Raw genomic sequence first — 27981 nt, 5'->3', positions numbered from 1 at the left:
ATTGGGGTTCTAGGGCCCCAGAGAAATGGGCCGAAAAAGTATATTGAATGTAACGTCTACTTGTATTGTACATTGTCTGTAGTTCTAAGAGACAGTACATACCAAAAACACTATCATCGCCAAGCTTCTTGCCATAGGTAAGCATGCAATCGCCGAGAACACCTTCCGGTTGAGGGTAAGTCGAAGCTTTCGCCTGGCCGCTGAGTTTGCTAATGCCTTTGACCGCCGCCATCTTCGCTCTCGCTGTCGGATTTGGCTGAAGAAACTCCTTCGTTTTCAGCTGTAATTCTTCCACCAACTCGTATGTGACATCTGTTTTCTGTGATCAAAATTACACAATGTCTTTTTAAAAAAAAACATTATCTTACTAATCTTCTTCTTCACAAATAAAATTGAAGTTTAATCATTCAAATGAATTGTAGAATTATATCAGAGGTTATATATTTCAATTTCTGGAGTTGGGAAATTAGTTTTTACAGATGTTATTATGGATAAGAACAAATGTCTAAATTTATTACCAAAAAATGTAACGTAAAATAGTAAACATGAAGCACGAATCCCATAAGAATACTCGCTATATGTATAATAGCATAAAAATTAAAAAATTATAGAATCTAGGTCTTACAGGAAATTATGCGATGAATTGGGCCGCGGAATCAGAAACATGCTTCTAAATTCTAAGGAAAAGTTTAAAGAAGATTGGAGAAAGAATAGAAACGTAGAAATTCCGATTATTTAAAAAGAAATTAAATCTAGAATGACCAAACATCTGATTCATGTTTTAAAACAAAAACACTATGCCACCCAATATTAAAATTATATACTTTCATAACATAATGTATACGGGGTGAACCGTGAAACTTAATCAGCTTAATTTATTTTATTACTAATGAACCGTTCAAAAAGTTTTTGCCCACTATAACATAGTTCAGGGGGGCTTTAAAATGATCATAGTACATTTCTTACTACTTTTTTTCAAGTTTTGCTAACGAACATCATTTCGAGCGTAGTTTGAATTGAAATATTTTTCTTTAACGTTTTGTTTTTTAGATTTAGATAGAAAAAAATGTATTTTTTATGATGTTTGAATTGATCTTAATATTCGCTAAAAAATAGGTTTCTCTTCAAAAACATAGACGTAACCTTGGAAATTTCGGGAAAAGACAGCAGTTAGTAAAAAATGTAATATAATCATTTTAAAGTTGAGCTTGAACTATGTCTAGTGAACAAAAAACTTGATGAACGGTCCACTAGTAACAGAATAAATTAAGCTGATCAAGTTATGTAGTTCACCCCGTATATCATCATTTTCTGAATATGTACTGTTTCAATATTTTCCCAACTCCGACGATGGCGCATTATTGTAATCTATGTTAATTATCATGTAATGATTTTAAATTGAATAAATAAATTTTGCATTTTTTTCTTTTGAAGTATATTAAATGATTTAGAAGTAAAAACGAATGTGTTTCATGTACAAATAGTTATACTATACAACAATAAAGGCAAACGTACCCTAGTGTTCATATAGATGACAAAGAAATACTGCGAATTTGATTTGCACGTGGAAATCGATTCAAGGTTATACAAGACACATCGTGAACATATCGTGGAGACCTTAAAAATGCAGAAAAGAAAGCACTCACCCTCTCCATATCCATAAAGTCGACGTCGAGCTTGGTTCCTTCCGCACCGCCCATCTTCTCTGTCATATACTTGAAAAACATAATACAATTGTCGTGGAAAATAGGTCAAGTAAATTTATGAATGAATATTGGGAACTTGAATGAAAAAAGAAACTAATTCTACAATTACCCTATTCATTGATATACCCAACTTAAAATAATAATTAGAGGAGACAGACGACAATACGCATTCGATGAGTTCGAGCGTGTGATAGATAATGAAGATTTCTAATATAGATTGATTGGATCGATCAGTCAATATTTTAATTCTGCTAGTCATGGAGAAGTAGCGACACTCTCTTTCAGTTTGTGCTTCTTACCCAAGCCACGTACATTCATTAAATGAGTGAGTTTTTAATTTCATCTACAACCTAGTATCTTGTATAATAAATTTAATTTGTTTAAAATACTAAGTCAGCTAAAGTTCCATCTTATTACACATAACACCAACTCTAATATATGTATGTATACATATAATAAATATTAACACAAATTTTAGATATATAATATAAAATGATATTTGAAACACGTTCATCTATCATGCTTAGATAGGATACTATTAGATAACTATAATGATGGAAATAGCTTCTTGATATCCAAAAATTATGTAACTATTTTACTACTTTAAAATTGTAATTAAACGTTCTTTTAACCAATATAACCCTTCTTTCTTGTTTTAAATCTTTAATTTGGTATTTTGTAAAGAAATATTGACTGTAACATAGCATTCATAAACATGTCATTAACGAAAATTTATCAATAAATTTCAGTTGACATTACATCCGACACCGTCTGATGCAATCTTTACGAGATTCTTACATGTCTTCAGTATTCTTTTGCTTTTTGACGCTTAACCGTTGTCTAACGATAGGCCGAGTGAATACTGTGAACAGTGAATGAACAGTAATAGATTTCTCCTTGAATTTCAATTAAAGTGATTTCTACGGTCAATTTTCTCAGTCTTCTACTTCAAGAACTTGAAGACTTCAAGACTTTAAAACCAAATATTCTTTCGAATTTCGGAGTAAGAAGGATACACTTATTATGTTTTAAGCGTGTACATATTAAATGAACAGAAAGTTTAACAGAGAATCTATTTCACAGCCACATAATGGTCCAAAAAAATGAATATTTCACGGCAATCGGTACACTGGTGAGTCATTTTCAATTTTCGTAAATACTTAGGTAAAAAACCTGAAAGGCAACAGTGATATAAATTTTGATACGCACTATGATCAAATAATGAGTTATTGTATCATACAATTCGCTTTAGATTTTTTCTAATTTACATAGAATTTTGAAATGTAAACAGCGTAATAAAGATGTTACTTTTTCGGAACATGCACAACGAGAACTTGGCTGACTGTAGAAACATCTCTTTATTTCATGGTCCTCGGCACAAACTACATTGCTTGTAGGATGAACTAAAAGTACCGATATCGCAAATAAAATGCAAATTGTCTTGAACGTTGCAGTAAAAGGGAATGTCGGACAACTTTCGAGAGATACGTAGAAGTCGATCGGTCGATGTTAGCTAATTGTTCGTAAACCGAGATCATCCTGAAATACGAAACGAGATTTCCGGCAGACGGGAGATAACCGAGAGCAAATGGTCAAGGATGGGCGCAAGGAATATAATTGTAAGAAGTTTGAAAAGGGGGAAAAACGTCACTGACAAAGCGGATATAGGCCTACGGATCAATAATATCCACAGTCAATCTAAAGTGATGTGCCTTTGAAATTTTGCCAACGAAGATAAGAGGTGTTCGAAGATGTTCAACGTTAACTTTACCTTGCAATTACAACTGACAATTTAAATGAGAACAAATTATAATGAGTCACAGCCAAAACCGTATACAACATTTCAGAAAATGTTTCGAAAAAAAGGTTTGATGGGTACATATTTTAAATATATCTATATTTATTATATAGTATACACAAACAAATGAATCTTTTTATGTATACAAAAAAATAATGTTACTCGAATTCAGTTTGGAAAACGCCTCGCAACTAGCTAATCGTACTAAATCATACATTTAAAAAAGAATTATTTAATGACTTGCTTAAATTAAGTATTAGTATTTTGTTGGGTTCCCCAATTATGTTTTACCACCCGTAACCGGTCTTACCAATTTTTTAGTAAATTTTTTACCCCATTCCTCTATTAATGCTTTTTCCAAATCACTTTTATTTTTAATGATATGTTTTCAAATTCTAATTTGCAATTCGGGCCAGCCGTGTATTTATTACTTTGGGGCAATTATAAATAATCATATGCTGGCTACATACAATGTGTGTTTGATATTGTCGCTATAAAATTTAAAGGGGTCTAAAATTCTTATATTTTACTGTTTTATACGCAAATTATTAATACAAAATATTTATATTATCATATTTGTTCCTATTGTACTCGATAAATTCTGCACTACTCACATTCCAACAGAAATACAACCCCATGCCATTGTCCTTTATGCTTCACGGTAAAGTTAAAAAAAATTTTGTAATTCTTCATTGAGTTGTCACCATAACGTAATTTTACCATCCGAATGAAAGATATCTTTACTTTCATCTGCAAAGATAGTCTTCATTCAAATTCAAATAATCTTTTGCGGAATTTAACCCTTTTTTTCTATTTTTCTCGCTCAGAGAACATTTGTTCTGAACCATACGGCTATACACGGTGTTCGGCCACCCCTGGGAAAAATTTTAATGGAGGATTCTAGAGGCCAAAATAAGACGACAATCAAGAAAATCAATTTTTTGATGGAGGCTTCGTTAAAAAGTTATTAAAAAATTTCAAATCATTCTGAAAAAGTTATGTTTGGTTGCGGGGAACAATTACAATCATTTTTGATGAATACACATACCCCCGAAATCCTACGCACTTTCGAGCAAAAAAATTCTTTTCCAAAAATATGTGAGGTTAGAAATGTTGCCCTGAAATTTCATGCGTATGTTTAAGGCATCATAACTTCTGAACGGATTGGAGGATATTAATGTTTCACAATGCAAACAACGCGTATTTTGGTGAAAAATACGTAGAAATTCCAAGAATATTTGAAAAGTTGTTCTTTAACCCCGTAAAGTGAGAAACCCCCCATAAAAATTGTCAAATCTTCAAATGACCATAACACCTATAGTAGTCAATGGATTTCATTGAAATTTAGTTTGGAAGTAGAGTTCATGGATACCTACAAAAAAGTATTAAACAACTTTTCTATGGTATAGGGCGTCAAACAAAAGTACTAAAAATCAAAAACGGATTTTTAAAATAAATCGACAGAAGATAGGTGCCTATTTTTCGGCAAAAAAAAGAATTTTTAAATCGTTCTGAAAAAATTATTTTCGGTTGAGGGGGTCAATTACAATCATTTTTGGCGAATAGACATACCCCTGACATCCTGCGCCTTTTTGAGAAAAAAATTCAGTACGAGCGGTACTTTAAACGTTAATAACTTCTTAACAAAGCCTCCATCAACAAATTGGTATTCTTGATTTTTGTCTTATTTTGCCCTCTAGAATCTCCCATTAAAATTTTTCCCAAGGGTGGTCGAACACCCAGTATAAATTTTGTTTCTCAACACTTTTTTTACTGTTCCCCTATTTATACTTTTTCCTAAATTTATTTCAACTTCGTTAGTAAGTTTAGGGTCACAAATCTTTGGATTATTTTGAACTTTTTGAACTCATTGTTTGTAGCTTTTCTTGAGTTATTATTCATTCTATTTTCACTTTAGCGGCCTACTGACGCTGATATTTGTTGCGATGCAGGTATCACAAGCGATAGATTTGAGATAGGTTAACAGCGAGCTTAGCTTAGAGTCAAACGAGCGGTGCGTTGTCGTTGCGTTTCTGTTTTTCCTTGTCTTGCAATTGAAAATAACCAAGATAGACATGGGAACGCTAGTCTTGTCTGTCTTCGTTATTTTAATTGCAAAACAAGGAAACATAAACTTGGTACGTATACATATGTCGTCTCCTCTTTTCGAAAACTACAATGTATGCTATGAATTTTGTAATAAGTTCTTGGAATGCGGCATTCCGTATATTTTTGTTTGAATATGCAGATATTTTGATATTCCACAAGCAAATGTTAATGAATTCTTCCCAAAAATTGTTGTCTTGATTCATTTTAATGAGAATATACAACAGTATATATATGTATAAGTATCGGCACAGCATGGTTATTGTGGTACAAATGTTTATAACTACTGAATAAATTGATTTGATGGAAAAACTTTTTGACATATTCATTTATTATCTATTTTAGTTTATTACATAACAGAAGTAATAATATACATTGTATATTTTGAAGTAATAATAACATTGTATATACATTGATTCACAAAACAATAATAAAAATGTATTTATCGAACATTTTATGGATGGACGAAAGTATTGGCACACTCGAATAAAAACATTTAAAAATGACTTGGAATTAAATGTTAATATTTAGTTGGCCCTCATTTTCTTTTAAGGACTTCCTTTAATCGTTTGAGCATTGAATTAACTAACTTTTTTGTCAAATCCCGCTCGGTTTTGTTCCATTCTTCTAAAAGAACATTCTTCAAGTCTGCTTTGTTTCTTATATGACGTTTTCTAATCCTTTTCTCTAATTCGTTACAGACATGTTCGATAGCATTCATGTCTGGACTCTGGGGTGGTGTATTTAGAGAATAAAAAATATTATAAATGATCCAATGGCGTACGATGTAAGCGGTGTGTTTTGGATCGCGATCTTGTTGGATATAGAAATTCTACGAAGGGTTTAATTTTTCCGTATTTTTGAATAAATTTTGTTTTAATATATTTAAATACGTATATTTGTCCATAATAGTACCTATAAAAATTAATTCTTTAACCCCCGACATTGCCATAGAACCCCACATCATAACTCCACCACCTCCACGTTTTACACTTGATTGTAAATTTCGTAGATCCAGTTCAGTATTTGGCTTTCTTCGAACTAATATTCTACCATCCGATTGAAATATAATATATTAAATTTGCTTTCATCTGAAAACAGTATGTTCCTTCAAAATGTAGTGAGGGGGCTAGGAGGTAAAATAATAACCCAACGAGCTACCCCACAATTATTAAATGTTTACTCGCGGGTGTGAGTCACATATAGCCACACGTAGGTTAAGGATATAACAATGCTCTGAACTGTAACACGCTGCTACGTCTTCACCAGACTGTGCGTAACGACGTCTCTAACAGGACTGCCCCCTTTCTTAAACCTCTCCTCCCTATATACACTGCCTTACCCTAATAGCAAAGGGAGAGAAAAAGAAATAGGACAGAAAGACAGAAAAACGAAACTGGAAAATATTTAGCGTAGGCAAAATTTAGCTAGAGTGAAAGCGAGTAATAAAAGTCGGGGGGATCGGGGTGGTTCGAGGCCCAGGCGAAACTTTGAAGGAAAACAGGCACCTCGAACGGCTCTGGTCGCCAAGTGTTTAACAGGACGACCAGGCTCGCACGAAATCCTGGGAAAATGGAAAAATAGAACGCTTAAAACTATCCTCACATTCCATTCCCATTCATACTCTGGCAAGGGCGTAGTGACTATACAATGACCGCTACAGTAGAATCCTTCGTTATAAATTCTTTGGCAAATTTAGCTGTCATCTTTCGATTTTTTTCCGATATTTATGGTTTTCTTCGTGCAACACACGCAAAATATCCGGCAGTTTTTAATACCCTCCGCACAGTTTTCGAACTTACTTCTTTTTGATATTCTTTATTTAAAATCATTCTGAGTTCTGAGAAATTTAATTTAGGATTTTTCTTCACTTCATTTACAATTTTATGTTTTTTTTTTAACAGATAACTTGGGAGGACAACCACTTCGATTCGCATTATCAAAATCTGATTGATTTATATATCATTTTATAATGTTTCTAATAGTAAAACGACTTCTGTTAACAATTTGCGATATTTCACTGTAAGATATTTGCATTTTATATAAATTTAATATTATTTCTTTCTCTTCCTTTGTGGTTTCTTTCGCTTTTCTTGACATTATTACTTTTTCTTATTTTCCAAATGTTACTAGACGACTGAACTTTAGGATGATCGTTGTTAAAAATGACAATCGGGAAGTTTCCTACCTACATTTTAAAATGACGATTGGAAATTTTTCAAACAAATGCGGATATATTATACTTAGCATGTATTTATATTATTGTTTCTGTTATGTAATAAACTAAAATAGATAATAAATGAATATGTCAAAAAGTTTTTCCTTTAAATCAATTTGTTTAGTAGTTATAAACATTTGTACCACCACAACTATGTAGTGCCAATGCTTACATATGTCCAGCACTGTATATCGCTACGTTGAACCTTCTACTCCAGAATCTACTCACCACCTGGGATGGTATATCGAATCGTAGCCGAAACAAATGCAGATACGCTAATACATACATCATATTCAGCCTTTAATCCAGACATTTTGATGCGTCGAAATGATACATTGTTGTTTTAGCAATGGGTAAGTCTATACGTCTCATAATGTTGGAAAATAAAGTTATTCGTTTAAATCCATCACTAGTGGTCACTGCCTGCATAGTGCATAGTCTGTCAACAGCTTAAACCCATTGTTTGTATCGAAACTTGTATCGCAATATGTATCAACGTCAGTAGACCGCTTTTGATATGTGTTTCAGAAAAACAAATGCTGATCAGGCTACGATCGTCGGTTGAAAGCGTAGAGTCTGCCATTAGTCAAGTTACATTGTTCGACGTCAACGGACTTAGATACGTTTTTTGACAGATTCTTTTTTACATTATTAAATTTAAGCATATTTGACAATTTAATAACAATTCCGTTTGTATTTAACTTGCAAAAAGTGGAACTTAGCCTCGTGGACGAAACAAACATGAGATCCATGGATATTCGTGAATAACATAATTGCAGTGCGTGTGTGTTTAACTCGCAACAGGATAATCGTGATGCGTGTACTCACAGACACTCACGAATAACGTAAGCGCGGTACAATTGTCTCGTGTACGAGTAATTTTTTAGGACAAAATTGTCTACTGGATGTAGCACTTCATTTGAAAATTTCGTCGGGCAGGTTTTGATACGTCCTTCCGGATTTTCACAAAACAGATTTAATGTCGTTTAACATAACACGTTTGCATGTCATTAATTGAAACAAGAATGTAATGCAACAGACGACGTATACAAGTAGACCGCACATACACCTCATGGACTTTTGCGGCCTAAACTGATTGCCATACTGACCTAAAAATTGAAAGGTGATTTTAGCGTCAACTTTTCATGGATGGCAGTCAGTTAAGAAACTATTCACTGAATTAGTGTTGATAAGCAAACAGCTATAGTGTGTGTGTAAATATATGTAAGCTGTCTATGAAAAGGATTGAAAAAGGCAATCCAGTGTTACCAGATAGCAGAATGGTGCCCAAAAGAAACTCTCCCCAACTCCCACCACTTATCCACGCTATGCACAGCCACCTTGTATATAAGCTTCGGCACTTCGGACAGCTTCAGGGATTCGAGAAAAAAAGCGAATATTAGCCTTTCCATGTCACTCTCGATGCAGCTGAAATCCGATCTCGCATCACCGGCATACAATTTCGATACTCGACTGCCAGACAATTTTACTTCCAATCTATGTAGGTATAAAGAAAGTACCATAATGAAATAAATAATTTGAAAAAGTTGATTGCTTTTTTTAATCTTTTCCATAGTCAGTTTAAATACACACTACAGTCCGTTTGCCTATTAACATTAATTCAGTGAATAGTTTTTTACCTGACCGCCATCCATGAAAAGTTGACGCTAAAATCACCTTTCAATTTTTAAGTCGGTATGGCAGTTAGTTTGGGCCACCACAGACGAGGTATACGAGTAGACCTTTCACCTAACGTATTTTTTCGGGCCACTTTTCTGGGGTCTCGAGATCCCATTACCATTTTCATATCACTCGTAACGTTACCAACAGGTTTAGAAACGAACATAAGAGGAAGTGAGACAGAAACTGAAATTACAGAAATTTTATTATTTTTTAACGGAATGAAAGCTGTACGGTCCAGAATTTAGCACCAATCGATTAATTTCATTGAAGTAATTAATTTATTACGATTATTTAAAGATTTCAAGATTATTAAAATACATAAGGATAAATTTAATTGATAAGTACACCGCAAATTCTCTATTTTTTGTTTTAAATTGTAACACATCATTTATTTAAAAAATAAGTCCGCAAAAACGTATTTGCGGCTCGAAATCAGTGTTATCAGACCACACACCGAGAGCTCCAAAATCTCCTCATTCCACTTTCGCACACTATGCCCAATCGCGTGTATGTGAGCTCGTAGAGTTTCGGAGAGTCGAGAAGAACAGGCTGATACTCGCTTTATTTCTCGCTCTTGTACCGCCACCCGTTCGAATCGTCAGTAAACGGCAAAGGCCATCAGGACTTTTTGAAGATTCGTTGACTTTCCACACCAAGTGACCGTTCGCTACAGTACATATTATATATGCTAGAAATTATAAAGTTGTATAGCTTTCGTCCTATATCTACTTTCTAATAACGTGGGAAGATTTTAAAATCTAAAAAAATTTGAGATTACAATTTTATTTGTCCTCTTTATTTAGCAATTATAATAAACGTTGACTCGTTAAAATTCGTAAAAATAACCTAGCGATTAATAATGACACCAGAAATAATATGCGTCAATATGTTAATATATTTAATAAATGCGTTTTTCTAGAGACCATACTTTCGAAACTGGCTGATATAATATCACAAATTTAAATTGATTATTGGATTTGAAATTTATAAAGACATGTCTTTATAACCGAAACTAGGGATATTAAGATGTGATGTGTTACGTATTACTCATGTATGAAACCGAAACGTTTGGTGGCTTGGCCGTTGCCCCGATGATCTGGCGCATAACACCCCGGACAGGGTTGACTCATACCGTATCTGGGCACCCGGCCCAATTTTCATGACCTTATATGCCCCACCATTGTACAGGCTCAATTTCGAGTATATAAGGACCGTGTTTTCTTACTTGAGGAGTTCTGTTTTCCTAAAACTCTCGAGACGACGTTACTTTGACACTCAAGGCAAGATCGGGCTATAATCTCCTTCGAGTAACTATTTTCCTTAGCGGCTTCAATTGTGAGTGTTCAATAGCAAGTACTAGCTCCCGTAAACGTGCCGCGTAAAGCCGATACAGATCTTTCGCTGTTGTGGCAATATAAGCAATAGTACTAGTTCTGTTCATTGACCATTGTACTTGAGCATCGTTATAGAATATATTCAAATAGTTATCTTAAACTAGTTTTATTTGCTCATATCAACCCTGAACCCTATTAACAGTAAGACTAGAGGTATCTTACAAATCGGTACACTTTTACCGCTCGTGGTATTCTATTTCTTTTTCAATCTCAATGACAAAAAAATTCAGAAAGAATGTCAATTTTTTCGTCTAGTTTGCTAGAAGACTTGAAATTAGTTAAAACGAAATCAAAATGAAATCAGTCGTGAAATCATGGAATAACTTGAAACTAGAATCATAATGTACAGTCGCGCGATACTATTACGAATTTTTCTTTGCGCGACATCAGGCATCGTTGCACTTTATCATGCGTTGTTGTTTGCTTTTCCGTTCTGAAATTGTTAACATTTGCCTTACACGTGTTTGAATTTACGCTGGGGTCATCAAGGAACGATGCCATTATTGAAAACATCTTTTCTTTCTACAACAAATAAGCGGTGCAATGTCGTTACAATATCACAGGGATTTTATGTGTTTCCTTGTTTTGCATTTAAAACAACCAAAACAGACATAGAAATGGCGATTTTGTCTGTTTTCGTTGTTTTAATTGTAAAACAAAGAAAAACATAGAATCGCTGCGATGTCGCAACAGAAGTCGCTCGTCTGTTTCCAGTCTAATTTGTATGTTTCCTGCAGATTCGGGGACGGTTGGAAAGTATCAATTGACTATGTCTTAGGAAAAACTTTCTAGCCGTGCCCTCACAATGGCACTTGACGCATTGTAAGCCTGCACATGGCAAAGAATAAAATTTAAAGGGTCAGTTCTGTAATATAAAGAAGTGTAATGTGCTAGGCCCCCAACAGGTCTCAAGCAACGCGCTGTGGAGACGCCTTAAGATTTAGAAAACAGTGTTTCTATGATACATTTATTTTGCCATACAAATTAACAGAGATGATTGATAAATATAAATTAGTTGGAAATAAAACAAAGTAATCTACATTCAAACAAAAAAGGCTTGATGATGAATGTAGAAGACTGAAGATAATTTTTGAAATGTTTGAAATAAGATTAAATCGTATTAATAATACAGATACATGAACGCACGTCCATAAGCATAGTACAAAAAATGTCTTTTTTTTAATAGTTAAAACATGATTAGAGGGTTTCAAAATGTGTATTTCCATAACAAAAATTTTTGAAATTTTTTTTTATTATGGTAATTCATACCTATATAGGTCGGAAAGTAAAAATGCTTGGGCAGTGATGCGAGGTCGTATTTCAGCTGTGTTAAGAGCAAGAAGGGGGAACACATATTCGCCTTCTTTCTCGAATCCCCGAAGCTATACGGAGCGCCAGAACTCATATACAAGATGGTTATGCCGAAAGGTACGACCATCAGGATGGCAGAGAAACTTCAGTTTCGTGAAGGTGCCCACCGCCAAGGCCTATTTATTTCGACATTGGTAAAAAGAAAGGTTTGGAACCTTTGAAAGAGGACAACCAAGTATTATTAATCTGTACACGAATACAATACGCTAGCTCCAAGAAGTTAGAAAATATCCTTTTTGAACTTGCGACATTTATTACATCGCACGATGGAAACTGGGTTTACCTGAATTACAAGAAGTTACGTCAGATATTCCGAGGAACTGACAGTAAAATTCGCGAATTATTGGAGCCAGCATTCAATGATGTTTCTATAACTATCGAGAGGAGCAGAAATACTCAAGCAACAAAAACAACTGAAGAAAAGAAAGAACTAACGGAAAAATACCATTCATCTAGGGAATTTGGACACTAAGGAATTACGCGTACCCTTAAGAGCCTGAATAAACGATATTATTGAAAAGGAATGTATGAAGATGTAGTAGTTTACATAGCATCTTGCCATATATGCCAGCGAGAAAAAATTTATAGGCACAGAATTAAAACACCTATGAAAATCATCGACATACCTAAGCTATTCTTAAATAAAATATCAATGGACATTGTTGGACCATTAGAAGAAAGTCAGGGAAACAGATATATTCTAACTATTCAAGATGGATTAACGAAACACTTTCAAGCAATTCCTTTGCGTCAGGCCAACGCAGAGCAAACGGTGAAAGTTTTAGTTTTTAATTACATGATATATTCATTACGGTTTACCAAAGACAATACTGACAGACAATGGATCTAATTTCACACCTGACTTGACGAAAAATTTGATGAAGATGTTTAAAATCAAACATGTTTTAACTAATCTTTTTCATCCAGAATCAAATGGATCTTTGGTACATATCCGTGCAATAATGAAAGAATATATTCGAACGAATAGAGATTTAGAATGGGACGAGGCAATAAAGCTTTTTCCATTAATTACAATATTAATAAACATTCAGCAACACAACTGACACCGCACGAATTAGTTTTTTTTTGAGCAACTACCAAATATACTCAACCAACTTAACGATACAGTAGGTGAAACATACGGTCCACGCACCCGTTTGGTTGTCCAGGCGGCAGGGGAGGTGAACCCCCACGCACCCGTTTGGCCACGCACCCGTTTGGTTGTCCAGGCGGCAGGGGAGGTGAACCCCTACGTGGCGCGTCCCCAGGTGGCGGATAGGGGTAGCCGCTGGGATGAGATGCGAGGATGGGGTCACCAACCTGAGGAAGCTGGTGACCACATCCTCGCATGACATCCCGGAGGTCGGAGCGAAAGCTCCCGCGGACCAAACACCGGTATGAATGCTTTGCGTGTGTGAATGTGTGTGTGAGTGGCCCGGAGCATGGGATATTTGCCGCGGGTTTTACCTAAGGCTGCAGGTTAGCCAGTTTGCTGCGAATGAGTCCTGCGGCCAACGTGGCCACCCGGCCGGCGGCTTAGTCTCATGTCACGGGGCCGCGGAGGCTGATGACCAGGCGCCTGCGTTGAGTGGGAATGCGGTGGAAGGAGTGCCTCCCACCGGGAGGGGCCTGAAGAGGCACGACGCGGCGGAGGACTCTGTAATGTCTCATTAGAGTTCCCGGTCCCTCGCCAGACGTCTGAGGATGGTCACCGTGGGGTTTTAACCGGTAAGAATCTGACACTACCCGCCGGCCCACCCGGAGGGTGTGTGTCCATGAGGATTTCCTCACGTACAAAAAAAAAAAGGTGAAACATACGGTTCCCCCGGGCCAGACCTCTCAGAAGGTGGGCCGGGCCAGGGCGCGGCGTATTGGTGGTCGTTGCACATCGAACAGTGCAACACTCGATGTGCGCATGCCCGCCAAGGGTACACCCGCGCCCGAAGATCCCGTCGTCGACGCCCGACCGCGGAGCAGATGGCGCGCATCTACGAGAAGTTCGCCAAGGCACGGGCATGGATGAATCTCCTCGGGGAGATCGACAGGAATCCGTGGAGACGCCTATATAGATTTGTGATGGACAAACTTCGTCCATGGGCGCTCCCTCTGACGGAGTCCCTCGACCTCCAGTTTTTACAGGAGGTGGTATCAACCCTGTTCCCGAATGTTAATCGGGACGGGGTACTACTTTCTCGAGAACGCTGGGATCCAGCCATCTGGTCTCAGGAATTGGAGCTCACCCCCGACAAGATGGGCCGGGCCGTTCGTCGGTTGAGGGCTCGGAGCATAGCTCCGGGTCCCGACGGCGTACCCGGCCAGGTTTTGGCCCGCGCCCGTAGCGTCCTGAATCCGCGGTTCGGGAGGCTGCTGAGCGGTTGACTCCGCCGAGGGATTTTTCTCTCTTCCTAGAAGACGGCGTGCTTAGTCCTTCTCCAGAAGTTGGTAAGACCCGCAGGTGCACCCTCCGCGTACCGGCCGGTGTGTTATATTGGATAAGGCGGCCGTGCTGGCGTGTTATACCGATGGCACGCTAGTGCTCGTCAGCGGGTCAGACTGGAGAGGCACAGCGCGTACCGCGGAGGTGGCGATGGCCACCGTCGTCGCCGAAATCCACAGGCTGAGCCCAGAGGTGGCACTTCAGAAAACGGAGGCCATGTATTTTCAAAGAATTGGCCCCCGTGGGGTGCCACCGGCCAGCTTGCGGACCCGAGTTGGGACAGCCTACGTCGAAGTGAAGGCCCGCATGAAGTATCTGGACCTGATCCTCGACAGCCGGTGGCACTTCGTTAGATAGTTCGACCACTTGATCCCCCGGGTGGAGAAGGCGACTGCTACTTTAAGCCGCCTGCCCCCTAATACCGGGGAACTCGATGTTGGAGTCCGACGCCTCTATGTGGAGGTGGTATGTTTAATTGCCCTGTACGGGGCCCCTGTTTAAGCCCCAAATTGGAGGCCAGCCGGCGCAGTACGGAGATGCTGCGCCGAGTCAATAGTCGGCCATCCGGGTGATTAGAAGGTATCATACCATCTCCCAGGAGGCGGCGACTGCTCTGGCGTATCTCCCGCCCTTGGAGCTCCTAGCTTGGAGGAAGTAGCTGGTTTTCCAGCACTCCAGGGAGCTCTAGAAGGCTGGGAGACCGCCAGAGGAGAGGAAGCAAGTGGTCGAAGCGACGAGGCGTCATGCCCAACGAACCGTGTTGTTCATGTGGTTCCGCCAGCTAATTCAAGTTGGCGGAGCCGCACAACAGTCCGTTGATGGAATCCTGCCACACTGACAATAGTGGCAGGACAAATCGGGTAGACTGCCCTACAGGATATCACAGGTCTACGCACTCGTTTGGTTGTTCAGGCGGCAGGGGAGGTGAACCTTCACGTGACACGTACCCAGGTGGTGGATAGGGGCAGTCGCTGGGATGGGGTCATCAACCTGTGAAGGCTGCTGACCGCATCCTCGTATGGCATCCAGGATGTCAGCGAAAGCTCCCGTGAATCAAACACCAGTATAAATGTGTGTATGAGTGGGCTGGGGCATAGGATATTTGTCGCGGGTTATGCCTAAGGCCGCGAGTGAGTCCTGCCGCCAATGTGGCCTCGCGGCCGGCGGCTTATTCCCATGTGCCGGGTGCACATAGCGTCTGTGGTTGAGTGTGAGGCATTCCCCCCACCAAGAGGGGCCTGAAAAAGCATGGCGCGATGGGAGACTCTGTAATGTCTCAGTAGAGTTCTCGGTCCCTCGCCAAGCGCCTGAAAATGATCACCGTGGGGTTTTAGCCGGTAAGAGTCTGGCACTACCCGTATCCATGGGAATTTCCCCACGTACAAAACAAAAAGGGAGGTTATACATTGACGACTTTTTACAGTTATCTTGTAAGAGTGGATATCATCAGACCATAAGTGAAAAAGGAGTATTTTTATTAACAATGAATCAAGGTTGTATTTTCACTTCAATCACAGCAACCCTATGCTGCCATGAATACTACGAAGCACACATTTAAACTTAATCTGGGTCTTCCATCCATTAACCATACTATGTTTGATAATCTAACACTTGGATTCATACCAGAAATCAAGGAATCTTTTTTAAATTCGAAACTTAGGAGTTTAGAAGCGATACGCAATAAGGCAGAGCTCATTAAAAATAGAATAAGAACTATGTGTAAAACGGAATCGCAATTACAAAATGTTCAGCATATATTAGGGTTATTAACATTGGGCGGCCCGTCAGCACTCTCCTTCGGCCACCACGTCGGTGACCGGGGGAGTAACGGGCCGCTCCTGGGAGCTACAGGTGCTCGGTGCAAGGGGCCCGAGGGACACGTTCTCCTTAAACATGTATAACAATTTACAATAACCGTTACAACACGTATAATGCAACAAATAACACTATACACAGTAACAATGAAGGGACAACGATGCACGTACAACCTATACTCACGGATAGAAGAGTAAGATTTACAAAATTACCAGTGGAAGCAATCGTTTGCTTTTCTGCGGAACCACCAGTTTATTCAACGGCACCAGCGGAAAACGTCCCAATACTGACAATTAGTAAGCCAAAACGGAAGTTTACCTGTCGACGGGATTTTAACCCTATACCGGATACTGTTCTGTGTCGAGTCTCGAGGACGAGCCTCAATTCTAAGGAAGGGGGTGTTACCATGATCACACCCAGTATGTAGATGACTGTTAACCCCGGAGATATCCTACCTCGTCACCAATGGACCTTGCCCGCTGAATCAGGGTCCTTCAAACAATCCTGCCCAACGTATTTTGCCCTCTAAGTCAAGACGGGCCAACGTGTCCAAAAACACGTAGAACTCCAGAGTACCGAACAAAGCCCCGATAAAGTTATTTAAGGAATCACAAACGGAGAATCGGGGCTAGTATTCCATCTTAGCCCCGGGCTATACCTCCATTTTTGTATCTTCGCAGTCTTTGGACGTACTCCAATATTTTGTTACCTATTATTCAGTTAAAAGACTCACGTGTACATATTCAATTGTAACTATAATAGTAAAACGTAGTGTAGAAGAGGAAACAGAACCTTAAGCCTGATCAACTCCAGAACTTCCGATTCCCATTTCTCCACGACGTAATAACGACTATTCTGCTCATCTCAAACAAACGAATCAAAATGTGAGTGTTTAATCCGTGGTTGAGGCGTGCTCGTTCGGATATTGTAATATTGTGCAAAGTGTGCCGACTAACACGAACTCGAAGGACCAAGGTGCTGGGTCCCACGTTTAAACTTTCCACCGCATGCGTCGGTTCCTGAACCCGCGTGAAAAACATCGACGAAACAAGGGAGGCCCAGCCCAGGTATGCGAAGCCGTGCTCGTGTGGGCCATTCGACAGTCCGTTCGGGTTGCAACCACTCGAGACTGCCTTCGCCGACCAAGTTTATGACACTTTGTATGTGCTTGACGAAACAATACAATATTTGGTGCCCATGCTGGCCTTGACTGAACTTTACAAAAACGCGGTCCTGTGTTCTGTGTCATAGTCTACTCATCGAGGCCCAAACAATATCCTGTAAATGATGGGAAAGTCATGAAATGAGCGAACGAAGTCAGTTTTGCAGAGTGAGATATTGAGAATCTTTGACATAAAATGAGTGTATGTTTTAAAACGAATGCATGAAATATGAAAATTCAAACATTATTTTAATTCTAATAATTGGTATTTATATCTTACATGAAAAACAGGTATCAAAAATATTAGTTAGCAACCACAGAAGGTAATTAATAAGGACAACAGATAACAATGTATTTATCCAAAGAATTATATTTTACGACTTATGCATTAAGGGTAGAACTTGTTCGATGTATTATGTTATAAATTCTCTTCCGTTTGGAACAATAACAAACAATTTTCCAAAACTAACCATCAGTGACCTTAGACTTTACGCCTCTGGATCTTATCAGTTAAAGCAAGCTCCTGATTTTCATGTACGATATAAATATTGATTATTAACAATAAAATAACGTTTAAATTTTCATATTTCATGTATTCGTTTTAAAAAGTACGCTCATTTTGGGTTAAAGATTATCCAATATCTCACTCTGTGCGGAAGTCACTTCATCTACATTCTTCATAATTGTTGCGTCGCGAAACATGCCGTTCCGCTTACAACAAAAATTCGGCCTTTACATTGACGCTAAATGGTTTTAGTGTCAATGTAAACTAAATAACCGTCATAAAGGGCCCGCTCCAGCGACCTCGCGACCTGGTCCTGACCGTTGGGCCAGGGTTTTTCCCGATACCTGGGACGCGCAGTCCACCCTCGCGAACGCGAAATGCAAGAAGTACCAGCGCACCAATCCTGAACGAAAAAGGTTCTAATTGGATGCGGCTGGCTTCTTGCATTAGGATATAAGGCGCGACATTTAGTATACAAATCAGACCAAAACGTCGAACACCATCACGTATCGTCGTACGAACGAGAGAGGGTCCACGCCATAGAAATACAATCCACTACACAAACCAACGCCTTCCGTATCAGCAGACGTGCAAGAAGAGCTCTAGACGTGCAACACATTGCAAGGGCTCTCAACAATAACTTTCCCATCATTTACAGGATATAAAATTGTGCTTTTAGAGTACCTTAGAACTATATGTACTGTATCAATGTTTTAGGTGCCGGGTGAACCTAGATTTTGGCCACTTTTTACCATTGTCCTTTTGTACTCTCATACCTCATCACCTAACCGTTCTAAGGGTGCAAGGAATAGGCAGGGATGAGGAGCAACGAGGCCTTGATTGGCAAATGCCATAAGCGGCTGTCAGGTGGCCAATCAGGCCAACTGATGAGCCTGTCAGGCCACTGATCAGGCCACCTGGATGAGCGGCTACCAGGTGGCCAATCATCCTATTAACTAAAAATTAGGAAAGTTCACATTCGTATTCCGTCTCCGAAAAAGTGAAACACGAACTTACAAGTATTATAAGTTCTCCAGTTTTATTTGATATTTGTTTTATAGTGTGAGTGTGTGTGTGTGTATAATAGTTCATTCCTCTTCCATTTGGTAAGTATAAAAATACTTGAAAGATTATTGCATGAGTTATTTGCGATATTCAACATTTCATTATTTGTTATCTAGATACTTACTATTTGTTTGAAAATGGAAGGACTTTGTACAACAATGATTTATTCTCTATATTAAGAAACTGTAAAAGAGATATGAATGACTACATATTTTTGTACGAAAAAATAAACGAAAAAATTCATATTCCTTCCAAAAATGCAAAAGCATTATAAATAAGTTTGAGTAAATTTATTTTTAATTTAAAACAAAGATGGATTAAAGCGCGATATACAGAGAGTAAATTTCTAGAACAGAACAGCAAATGGTTGCAGAGGAATTTTCTGTATCCCCGTACAATAATCGAAAAAATAAAACGTAGTCAAAAAAATAAAAAATGATTACAAAATGGTGAAAAAGCTTTATATTGCCGTAATTACTTACGTGATCATGTTCATATTTTTACAGCTATAGCGAAACATTATGTCTATTAATGCGTAATTTTTTCAGATTTTTTGGAAAAGTGTTTTTGGAAAAATTGTTAAAGAATTATTAATTCATATTTCCTAATTTTTTATACGGAAAAAAGCTGCATATTTTTTTTTAAATAGATATAATTAAAATATATTTGTTTACATACTTTGTTAACTGGTCGCTATACATATGTAGTTTCAGATACATGTGGTACCGGACTCCTGTTGATTAGAGCCGCCACGGCGTGATGCTCTGATCATTTTGGTAAAACATCCACGACGTTGCCAATATTTTGTCTGAATCTGAACAATATTATGTATATGATGTTTTTTTTAAATATTTCTTAAATATTTTTGCTTTAATTAAAATAAATGATCTAAACAAGGTTTACCTGCTATTATTTTTATGGGCAGCATTAATAATCATCAGCTATCATCATTTATTACAGGATTTATTTTTTCACTCTCAAATTATTTACTCAGTATTTCTGCAGGTTTTATTATTTTTGAAGTATATCTGGCATACGATAGATAATAAATTATCACAGCTATATGGGAGTTGCATCCACTTGTACTGTTACCACTTGCACATTCGCAAAAATATCGTCTAATTCCCGAGTAGCTCTTTGAATTTGATGTAGTCTATGTAGCAGTTGTACAGTTTTTTATTAATGTATCGTGATTGCACTATGAACTGAACTATATTTTCGTTTTGTTTTAGATAACATTTTCCTGTTTATCACTACATAATATTGTTCAGATTCAGACAAAATGTTGGCAACGTCGCGGATGTTTTACCAAAATGATCAGCGCATCACGCCGCGCGGCGCCGCGCCGTGGCGGCTCTAATCAACAGGAGTCCGATACCACACGTATCTGAAACTACATATGTATAGCGACCAGTTAACAAAGTATGTAAACAAATATATTTTAATTATATCTATTTAAAAAAAAATATGCGGCCTTTTTCCGTATAAAAAATTAGAAAATATGAATTAATAATTCTTTAACAATTTTTCCAAAAACACTTTTCCAAAAAATCTGAAAAAATTGCGCATTAATAGAAATAATGTTACGCTAAAGCTGTAAAAATATGAACATAATCACGTAAGTAATTAATGCAAAATAAAGCTTTTTCATCATTTTTTAATCATTTTTCATTTTTTTGACTATGTTCCACCCCTTCGAAAAATCTAAAAAAATTAGAGATTACTAATTCTTTTGAGAGCTTTATACTGTATAAAAACAAACGTGGTCACTTGATAACTTCGACAAAAAATCGCCGGTTAAAATATTTTCGAATTTTTTAAAAATCGAATTTGCATCCAAAAATTCTGAAAAAATTCTCAACTATGTACATTAATTGGTAGAATAACCATGATTTTTTTCGTAATTTTTAATGGAACAGAACGGGAGATATTAAGGATAAACCAGAAAATGATTTTCACCCCGTAATTACCTCTGTAGTAGAGATATCGGGTTGAAATTCTGTAAAAAGGGTTTTTTTTCGAACCACTTATCGAGTTGTATTAACCCCGTTCAATTTGGTTTGGGGGCACTTTTACCATACGTATTCGGCTAGACCCTTTCAATTTATTACCATGCGTAATGAATTTATAAAATGCAATAATTATCAATGGCCTTCGTATTTTAAGTTACTGATAGAAAAAAGAAATTGTTATCCTGCCAAAAATATGGTCAAAATAGCAAAGTTATCTGTGGAAGTAAGTATTCAAAGCGTATTAGATCATACCGTTTGCCGTATAATCAAGGATATAAATGCATTAGAAACTACTGAGCTATTGCTTATAAGGAAATGGTGCTGTAATGATTCATCTGGGCAACAAAAGTACAAACAACTTCAGTATGAGAATCTTAATATTGATGAAGATACCATTTTTATTTCAAGTTTTGCACCGTTAAAATTGCAAAAAAAATCATCAATGAAGAAATAATTTGGGAAAACCCACGCCCATCGTCACCATGATTTTGTCGACCCATTATTAGATTTCGATTTGTTAGAGAAAGCAACAAAATCATCGAAGAAGAAGTTAGCGATATTAAGAAACAAATTAAAAATTTAAAACCATATAGTGTAAATAATATTAAAGCTGAATATGCCATGGCACTAATCATGGTAGACAACAAAATTTGCAACGTAATTACAAGCACTTTATCATCAATGTGGTGCTCTGTTTGTCAAGCAAGATCCACTGAAATTAATAATTTAAATTTAATGAATCACAAAATATCTAATAATTTTAATTATTCTTTCGGAATATCTTATCTTCATGCTTGGATTGTTTGCTACACATAGCATACAATTTACCCTTAAAAAAATGGACCGCAAACACAACGGAAACGAAAAAAATACGAGACGAGAAAAAGAAAGAAATTCAAAAATTGTTTAAAGAGAAGATGGGCCTTTCCATCAGTGTTGTAAAACAAGAATGGAGTTCGTCGAATGATAGCAACACTGCCCGACGTTTTTTTACAAACGCGGAGCTCGTGTCTGAAATAACAAGAATTGATGTCACATTAATTAAAAAGTTCCACATTACACTACAGGTAATTACTTTTTCATCGAATAGATATTAAAAAAAAATAGCAGTATGCACATTTCGTATGAATATTTCGTACTTTATGATTGGTATTATGTGCCTTCCATTATAAACATTAATCAATTCTATTAAATCACAATTTAAAGAAAAATAGTAATTAATATAATATTAATTAAATGATTTACTTATTTATGTTGCAGGTTATTTCTTCCCCATATAAAACAGATATTGAGAAATGTCGACAATATACACAAACAATTGCACAATATTTTATAAGCCTCTATAACTGATACTATATGCCAGCATCGATACACAAACTGCTGATTCACAGTACAGAAATTATACAGAATGCGTTGCTATCAATAGGTCAACTTTCTGAGGAAGCTCAGGAAGAAAGGCATAACGACTTCAAAAAATTCAGAGCTAAGAATACCAGAAAAATTTCAAAGATAGCAACGAACGCAGACACTTTCTACAGACTGTTATTAACGTCCGATCCACAGATGTCTGAAATCAGCTTGCAATCATGTGAAAAAAAAGTAAAACCATTGGATACAGAAGCAGAAGAATTATTATCATAATTTAATTATAAATAAAACAATATATTGTATATTATTTTGGATTATCTATAATATAATGAATTATTATTGTTAGATAATTTTTCTTTAATCTGCATGTTATTTAATGTCCCTACAATGTACAGTTCAAGTTTCATGTCGATATCTTTTATAGTTGTAAAATTATACGAATATGTCACTTTTGTCAATCCGTACCACTGTGCGGCGGCGCGTGGTCTGATAGCACTGATTACGAGTCACAAATACGTTTTTGACGACTTATTTTTTAAATAAATGATGTATTACAATTTAAAATAAAAAATAGAGGATTTGCGGTCTACTTATCACTGAGGTACATCCTTACGCATTTTAATAATCTTAAACTCTTTAAATAATTTTAATCGATTGATTACTCCAATGAAATTAATCGATTCATGCCCAATTCTGGACCGTACAGCTTTCATTTCGTTAAAAAATAATAAAATTTCTGTAATTTCATTTTTTGTCTTACTTCCTCTTGTGTTCATTTCTAAATCTGTTGGTAACGTTGCGAATGTCGCGAAAATGGTAATGAGGCTCTAGAGCCCCAGAAATATGAACCGAAAACATACATTGGGTGAAAGGACTACTCGTATACCTCGTCTATGGGACCACAAAAGTCCATAAAGTATATGTAAAGTCTGCTTATATACCTCGTCTGTGGCAATGTTTTCGAATACGTCGGTAAGTATGCTTTCTAGATGGTAAATTTCTCGCGTATGCGGCTGTTCGCGAATTTCCGTGATTCAGGCAAATCTTTAATTGTTAATAACTTTAAGACAAACCCGCTACCAGAAAACCGTCATTCTTGATTTTCGTCTTATTTTAGTTTGTAGAATCACCCCCCTCAAAGGATAACTAATGGTGGCCAAACAACCTGTATACTGTATACACATAAATTTGTTGTTTTGTCAATTTTTAATTAAGTTTTGTCTGAATAATATATAAATAAATTTAAACTGCTTCACTATAACATAAGTAATGTAATCTTATATTTTTATTAAGAAAACAGTTTAATAAATATGAGTAAACATATATCTTTATTACTTAGAAGTAAAAGTTAAAACTGATTATAATAATACTTCCAGGTTTGTTTTCAATAGTATATTACGTGAGATTTACAAATATATTTGTTACAATTATTTATTTCATCATTTTTACTCGATGGAAAAAATCCACATCGAGCTCGTTTCAGTCTTCTATTTGATGCTATTGGTATTGTTAAATTATTATCTACTTCCCGTACATGTCATGCTTCCGTTCTAGACATACATCATTTTGAAAGTATGTATGGGCTAATAAGGGACTGTTTCAATTCTTCTAAGAATAACTTTCTTTTTGTTAATTTATTAATATTTTACCGAGGATTTATTAAACTCCAAAGAGCAAACGCAAATAAAGCATATTGTAAAAAATTGTCACTGGTCAACGATTTCTTCTACGCGTGCAAATACAGGGTGTACGAAAATTATGTGTAAAGATTATTACATCTCAATTCTGTTCTTTTGAATCAGTAAAAATCTGTTTAATAAATTACGTGCAGTTATCTTTGACCAATTTTCAAGGTCAAATTTTTTTTTTTATTGTTTTATTGTAATCTATAAAAGGCTAAAGTCTTATAAAGAACTATAGGCTGAAAATGACTCACTCTCATGAAAAATAATGTTATATTTTAAATAATTCTTAAACTCGTCATATGATATATAAATAAATTTTAAAATAAGAAAGTAGGATTATATTTTCTTAAAGACTATTTAATTACAATTTTAAAGTAGTAAGAAAAGTTAACTTTCGGACACTTATTTCTTTTACTATACAGTTGTCTAATAACATCCTAAGCATGATAGATGAACGTATACCAAATATCATTTTACCTTATATACCTAAAACTTGTGTTAATATTTATTATTATTTTGAAATATTTACAGTGTTACAACCGTTATCAGGCTCTCTTATCACCTAAAGTAACGAGATATTGAAAATACTCGAGCTAAATGGAATATTCTGGAATTTCCGTACTCAAAGACATTTATAAGTCATGTTTTCATATACCATTGTGTTTGTCTTGACCTCAGTTATTACATCACAATGATAAAAATGAAACAACATAGAAATTAAAGAAATAATTATGATTTTAAAATCTCAAAAAATATGGTTTTGAAAAAAAATGTTTCGCGTTATAATACATGTCTCAAACAAATAATTCCTTAGACGTTTACACTGATAAATGAAATTATAAGACACGACACTGAACTATCACTAACGTATGTATAAACGTACGATTTTGAGGGGGAAAACACTCCCTTAAAGAAATTATGAATTTTCATATTTTTAGATTTAAATTTGTATGGTTTAAAAAAGAAAAAGAAAAGAAGAAAATAACTTTCACCACCACCCGCCATTTTTTCAAATTTTTTACCGCTACATTATAGAATATGAAGAAAACCATACAAATTTAAATTTTATTTATTAACTTTCCTTTCTTAACTTTTTCTTTATATTTTGTATCATTTCGAAGATACTAGTAATACGAAACAAAAATAAATCATGGTAATACGAAAACTCATAATTTCTTTAAGGGAATGTTTTCACTTTTAAAATCGTTTTATTGCCAAAATGAAAATTGTTTCGTTAAAAGAGTCACTTGAACTACATTAGCGTATAATTAAAAATTTTTTCCAATTTTCAAATTGATGAACGTTCCTTGTTAGTAGAAATTAATATGAAGGTAGTATACAATACAATAATATGAATGAGTTAAAAGGATGGATTTTACGTGCACAGACAGACTTGAATTAAACTTACATACAAAAATTATACAAAAACCTATCTCATCGAATGATCGAAATAATACAAAATGTAGTCGAGTCTGCTCATTATTAACATATAAATAGTGGAATAGTTTTATTTAATTATATATATACATAATTTTCATTTTCAGAAATAGTGTCTTATAATTTTGACCACCACTGCATCTGGTATCGTTAAAAGTAATGAAGATAATATCATATATTATTTTGTAACAAGTTAGCAAGGCATTCAGTATAAAGAAAAAGCTGTATAAATTTTGTATGCACAAGTAGATAAAAATTATTTTGGATCGCAACAGATCCGATCTCAGATAACGGGATCAATTAAGCTTCGTATGCGGGATTTATTCCGCACGATCACCCTGAACGTCGATACTTGAATCGTACGTTATAATCGGAAAAACAATATGCCGTAATCCTTGAAAAGCGCAATAGTCAAGCAACACGATTATTTGATGAAGGTTCCGTACGACCGTGACCTATATTTAGGTGACCTATTTTATACGTTACTACACGCAGGAACATAGGTAGCGTTCCATTGCCAATTAAACGCCGTCCTAGAGTAAATCTGACCTATATCCGGTTGTTGCAATGTCACGTTCCGTTTAATTCGAATATATGCAGGGCTATTGTATTTGTCCACTATATGTATGTGATTAAAATATTTGTAAAATGGTTATTCCGAAATATTATCTATTCGATTATATAGTATTCGAATAATATCTAGGATTGCATACTCTTCAAAATTACACGATTACACAAGACGTTTCATCATTAGCGAGCATAATCTCGGGAGTAAATTCATCACGCTAAAATAATGAAAAAACTTCGTACAAATATGAATCTTGCTTAACCTATTTTTCGAATTATACGAGTTTTTGGGTTTCCATAATTTTCGATATAAATCATGCTGATGTAATTGACTCCGGGAAGCTGCTCCAAATCAAGGTTCCATAATTCACTCGCGAACTTATTGATCGTTCTTTCTATTGACTATGTATTAGTAATAAATAAATATTTATTTCAATAAAATAAACACTGTGACCACATTAAACAAATTATCACGAAGACAAGCACAGAAATGTTTGTCACTCGGAAACAAGTTTTTTTGTAGATAATATAAAGGAATTTCACCTATGGTGAAAGTTGTCAGTGCCTTAACACGTTCCCTGCCATGTGTATCATTTTCGGTACACACTGAAGCTAATTTCTATGCCAAATGTTACTTTTCTCATTACAACATAAAGAAGTAAATAATCATTGTTGAAATCATTTTATATACTCCGAAATAATGTTTAGAACACTTTTAAGTCATATCCCGAATACGATACACGCGATATGGTAATAAGTTATCAGATTTTTTCACCACTTAGAAAACAATACGAAATAAAAAAATTATTTCTTACTATAAAGAAAATGTAAAAAATGTAATAGTAAGTTTGCACAGGACACCACAAAAAGGTGATCACATTTTGCAATAATTGTCGTAATCATCATTACCTACCTTGCTTTAACTAAATACTGTTCGTGATTTGAAATACTAAAGTATTTTAAAAAGTACTAACGTTGTATAATTCGTAATACCACAAATAAAAGAAGCAAATGACCTGTTAACGAATGATATTTCTGGATGAAGCCTAATTTTAACATTATCAATGTAATCTAAAGAGTAAGGGATCGTTAATTCTCAAAACTTTTTTAGCAAATATTCAATCGTTCAAATCATGGCTAAAATACACGAAAAACTTTAAAGAAAATCATGTAATGTACTCAATTAGATGTTTTTAAGATTCCGTGATGATTTTGTAACAATTTGGAGAATTGATTATTGTAAATAACTTTTAAGGCTTAAAATTGATATTTAACAAAGCCGAATGTCCTATGCTCTAATTTTAGCTTCTGATTAAATTGTAAAAAAAAATAATTTTATTTCCTACCTGTTTTTCTAATTACATAGTATGAAAGTAAATGGAGATACCATTATTCCAAATTATCTGCACCTTAGATAAATCGTTTCATTGCTACTGACAGTTTCCCTATGGCATTATGTAATTTTATTTGTTTTCATCTTTTCAGTTAATTTTTTATACATCTTAAACCAACTAGTATTTAAAATATACTGCATTTCCTTTACTGTTTTTAAAGATTTTAACAAAAAACTATTTGCAATTATAAATATATAGTACTGCCCTCAATATCAACTATATTTAAATGTTATGAAATAATTTTTGTCGAGTTGACGT

At 35.8% G+C, this 27981-nt stretch overlaps 1 protein-coding gene across 14 annotated transcripts in view; it reads right to left on the bottom strand.

Annotated features, from left to right (window-relative positions):
• Positions 1 to 27981, bottom strand: part of Endoa (SH3 domain containing GRB2 like, endophilin-A) — a 142178-nt gene that overhangs the window by 69704 nt on the left and 44493 nt on the right. For all 14 annotated transcript variants that reach the window (XM_076773448.1, XM_076773449.1, XM_076773450.1 and 11 more), the window contains 2 exons: positions 1647 to 1715; positions 103 to 319 (listed from right to left, as the gene is read on the bottom strand). In XM_076773448.1, the coding sequence (XP_076629563.1) occupies positions 103 to 319; positions 1647 to 1715 (286 nt within the window). The remainder of the gene's footprint in view (positions 1 to 102; positions 320 to 1646; positions 1716 to 27981) is intronic.

Source organism: Colletes latitarsis, chromosome 9 (assembly GCF_051014445.1).
Source record: "Colletes latitarsis isolate SP2378_abdomen chromosome 9, iyColLati1, whole genome shotgun sequence".
Taxonomy (NCBI): domain Eukaryota; kingdom Metazoa; phylum Arthropoda; class Insecta; order Hymenoptera; family Colletidae; genus Colletes; species Colletes latitarsis.
This window is presented reverse-complemented; position numbering and strand designations above follow the sequence as displayed.